Source organism: Penaeus chinensis, chromosome 11, assembly GCF_019202785.1.
Source record: "Penaeus chinensis breed Huanghai No. 1 chromosome 11, ASM1920278v2, whole genome shotgun sequence".
Classification (NCBI taxonomy): domain Eukaryota; kingdom Metazoa; phylum Arthropoda; class Malacostraca; order Decapoda; family Penaeidae; genus Penaeus; species Penaeus chinensis.
Genome location: NC_061829.1, coordinates 34,291,429 through 34,295,890, shown reverse-complemented (window position 1 = coordinate 34,295,890; position 4,462 = coordinate 34,291,429). Strand labels below are relative to the sequence as shown.

Here is a 4,462-nt window from a genome sequence, read left to right as displayed (position 1 = left end):
GGTCCAGAGGGCTCCCCATGCTGGAGGGGTCACCAGTGAGGGATGAGACGGAGTGGCTTCCTGGTGCGCCGGGACCTGTAAGAGGGGATGGTGCACCCGCCCAGTGCTGTCAAACACAACAGGGTATGACGTTTTTAGGTAGGGTATGACGATTTTGTGACGTCAAAAGTTTGTTGTGACGTTGCCGCAAGTAGACCGTGACGTCACGGTATTTACTCCGTGACGTCATAGTCGGTAGATGGTAGATTTCTAAAACTAGAGGGTAATTAATCTCAGCAAATAAATAAAAAAATCTTACAACAATTATAGGTAATATTTTTCATCCTTGTTCATTTTTTAAGGTACATAAGGCTTTTCGTAAACAATTCGTGACAGTACAAAGGAAGGATGGCCACTACTCTCTGTTCCATGCTTGAGTTCAGACGGTTCTTCATGCATTTTGCTGCTGATTTTTCGCTTACCGGATCTTCTGACAAATATACACCGACTTTCAGTGAGTATTCCGTGCTGTACTAGTTTTTTAGACAGATTATACAAAATACTTAGTTTGTAATTAATTCATTTAAGTTACCCATGAACTTATTTTCTTTGATAACCTGTACCACCGGCGTGTTTTCTATACTTGTGTTAGGACATACTAAAGTGTTCCATTCCTAGTTTATACTAAGGTTATATTTATCTTTCCAGGCTATCCATCTGCTGTAGTGCTTCTAGTATCACTAGTCGGCGTAATTGACCATTCCTGCATCTTACTTCTGGTAAGTTCAAGGCAACTTCCGATTTTCTAATTGAAACTACAGTATTTGCTTCTCCTACTTTATTATGAATGATATGCTAAAAGCTCCAATGTTCTTGGCCTTATATACATATTTTGACCTTTTTTGGGAAACCATTTTCTTTGTTTTATTTCATTTTATTTTATTTAGAGAAATATACTTTTACAGTACAGAAAGGGATGTCTGAATTTTATGAGTTTAGGATATTGTGTTGCTCTATTGTGTAGCTCCCTCTCGGGAAATATCCTAATATACAATTATGTTTGCAGGCCAAGATGTCATCTAAGGCGAAGTTCCAGGATGCCTGGCTGACGAAGCCTGAGTTCCAGCCGTGGCTTGCACGTGACGATGGTGACTCAACGAGAGCCTATTGCACGCTTTGCAAGGCCGGGATGGGCGCAGCCATCTCGACGCTGAGGAGGCATATGAAGGGCAAGACCCACGTCGCAGGCGAGAACAGGGCCAAGTGGAAGGCTGCTCAAGACTCTTCGCCCCCCAGCCCATCTCTCAGTGCAACTGGTTTTGCAACCATTCCTCTTTGTTGTTTCATTGCAGAGCACAATCTCCCCTTTACATTGGCGGATCCTCTCGCTGAGCTGCAAAGGCGAATGTTCCCAGACTCCGACATTGCCCAGTCTTTAAACATCAAAAGGACTAAGTTCACGAGGTTATGAAAGCGTTAAGCAAAATGGTGAGTGAAGATTTGGCCTCGTAACTTAGGACAAATAAATTTTTCATTATCGTTGATGAGACGACTGATGTAAATACCACGAAATGTTTAGCAGTGTTGGTGAAATATTATGATAAAGAAAGGGACTGCATTGAAGTATCGATGTTGGATATGATTGATATTTTTCAGAGTAGCACTGTGGGGTCTACAGGTGAAAATCTGTATGAACTAATAGTTGGGTGCTTGCAATATCATAACATCCCTCTCGAAAACCTTAAAAGGATTTGCAGCAGATGGAGCAGCAAATATTATGGGCGAGCAGAACTCGCTCTGCAGCAGATTGAGAGCATCCGCTCAAGATATAACTTGTAAATTACAGGACAAATCAATAATATGTTACTTAAAATTCCTCAATTTTATCTTGCCCAAATGCAATAATATAAATCTATTATTTCATAGACAGACCCCCACTATCCATTTGGCATTCAAGGAGATAAGGGATTTATATCAACAAATTTTATTAATGTTCTGTAAACCTGATTTGATAAAAAGAGTTCCCTTAGAAAATATTGATCCAAGGGACGAACACTTTCACGTGCCAACGTGCCAAGTTTGGTTGGGGTCTGCCGTTAATGGGGAATTTCAGTCTCCAGCACTGAATTCAAAATTGTATGTAATCTTGGACGTAAAAGAAAGGTGCAAGAAATTTTCAATAACTCTCTCTTTAGAAATAACGAAAAAATTTCATCTTAATGACAAGCTGTGGAAACTAACAGCTGCCCTGAACCCTCCCAGTGCCTTAGATTGCAATCTAAGAGTGTCAATGCCGTCATTGGATGAACTCGTGCAGTTACTACCAAGATTATATGAAGGCAACATTAGTACATTGGCCGATGAGTGGCGATGCTTGCCATGGCATGAATTCAAAAATGATATGAGCAATTGTGAAGCAATGGAGTTTTATAAGAAAATTGCAAAAGAGGTCAATCAAGAACAGAATAAAAAATTCACAGTATTGCCACAGTTTGCTTTACAAGTCTTGTCGCTCCCAACCTCTAATGCTGACACAGAGAGAATATTTTCTAAATTATCATTAATAAAGACAAAAGTAAGAAATTCACTGCAACTTCCCTCATTAAAGGCCTTAATAATTATATCCGAATTTTGTAGAAAAAGTGGCGGGATTAAGAAATTAATGCCTACGCCTCCTATGTACAATCGTGTATGAGTTTCCATTTTGTTGTTGTTGTTTGTGTTGATTAATTATTTTTTCATATATTCATTGTTATATCTTTTTATATTTATAATTTATTTGAAAAATAAATTATTGTTGCGCCATGTTTTGTTTTCATTATTAATATTATAGTTACCCCTACATATCTCAAAGAAAACCATCATATGACGTCATGTTTCCCTATCCAATTATAGCTCGAGAACGATAGCCAATCACCGCTTTCGGTAAACAAGAGACGGTAATTCCGACAGCACTGACTCCCTGTATGCTGACAGTGGAGAGCCACCTCTTTCATTACACCGGGACTACATGAACCTGATTTACTACACGAGACTACAAAGGATTCCGGGATCTCCTACATCCAGATTGGTTTTCAACCCCTTTGAGGATAGCCAATCCTATGGTAGGAGAATGAGGAATCTGGTGGAAGATCTTAATTTATATCTCACAAAGGTTCTGGCAGTTGGAACTTCCCAAGTCCCCCCTTGGACTAATCAAGTCGAGTTCGATTTGGTCGGAATCGGGAAAGGGGAGAGATCCGAAGCAGAAGTCAGGGAGATATTTCTTCAACATACTTCTAAGTACCAAGGATCATATGCAATATATGCAGATGGTTCGAAATCTGAAAATGGTGTGGGCTTTGCAGCAGTGAGCAGAAGGAAGACTGCATCTGGCAGTCTTTCTCGATCAGCCTCGATTTTCACTGCAGAGTTACATGCCATCCTTGCATGTTATCATAGGGCCCTACAAGCAATCAAGAGCTTAAACTAGTCACATCCAGTGGTGAGGGTGGTTCAAGATTGGCTTGCACTGATTTCAGCACGTAAAAAGATAACTCTGTGTTGGGTGCCAGCACATGTTGGTATTAGTGGGAATAAACGAGCTGATCGGAAGGCCAAGGCAGCTGCAGCTCTTCCCTGTGATGCTCATTTTCCTCTCCCACACACTGACTTGAAACCCAGCATCAGGAGTTGTCTTTGTGATAAATGGAGGGAATTGGAGGCATACCTCTAGAAATAAATTGCAAGAGATTAGAGATGACCTTGGCAGTGGGGTGACCAGCATCCACCCCAACCGACAAGTAGAAGTTGTAATAACAAGGCCAAGAGCCATTAATGGTCGCACATGTACTGGAAAGATGTACAACATTCTCAGACCAAAGAGGAAGGTACTTGTCTCCCCCATATACACTAATAAATGTATTGGGGGAGGATTGTGACATAGGTCTTATTAGTTTCCTTAGAGAAGCTAATATTTTCAATAAAATTTAATTATGCATAATGTTTACGCAATAGTCTTTTTTTTTTTTGACATTTAGAGCATAATATTTATGCTTCGATTTTTAATATAATATTTTTTGTTATTTTATGACATTAATTGATAGAGATTTAACGTTTAACGTAAATATTTTAATATTTTGCAGTCTAACAAGGTGTTCGCCGCTAATGACCTTAGCTATTGATGCGGCTGATCATTTTAAATTATCAATCGCCTGGCCTTGGCTCGGGTCTTTTTGTACTTGATCAAGGTTACATCGCTTGTGCGTCGTTTCAACTGCGTTAATGCAGCTTTTCTTGCTCTTAGAGCTTGTTGGCATTCATCAAACCACAATGGTACCGGAGGTCGATGGTAATGCCCGCTTCTTCTGGGAATTGATGCTTCTGCTGCAAGGTGAATTCGTGATTTGAAGTGATTTACAGCATCTTGAACACACTGGAAATCATTCACAGATCCTTGCAATACTGCAGTTGATCTAAAAAGATTCCAGTCTGCATGTTCAAG

General features: G+C 40.0%; 2 protein-coding genes across 2 annotated transcripts; both read left to right on the top strand.

The window, feature by feature from the left end:
* The first annotated feature begins 351 nt into the window (after positions 1–351).
* Positions 352–1,818, top strand: LOC125030463. Its single transcript, XM_047620502.1, has 4 exons — positions 352–493; positions 688–758; positions 1,046–1,443; positions 1,737–1,818. The coding sequence occupies exons 1-4, from the start codon at positions 388–390 to the stop codon at positions 1,816–1,818; spliced, it is 657 nt and encodes a 218-aa protein (XP_047476458.1). The 5' UTR covers positions 352–387.
* A 72-nt stretch (positions 1,819–1,890) lies between these two features.
* Positions 1,891–2,741, top strand: LOC125030334. Its single transcript, XM_047620311.1, has one exon. It carries the CDS (start codon positions 1,970–1,972, stop codon positions 2,672–2,674), a length of 705 nt encoding a protein of 234 aa, XP_047476267.1. The 5' UTR covers positions 1,891–1,969; the 3' UTR covers positions 2,675–2,741.
* The last annotated feature ends 1,721 nt before the right edge of the window (positions 2,742–4,462 follow it).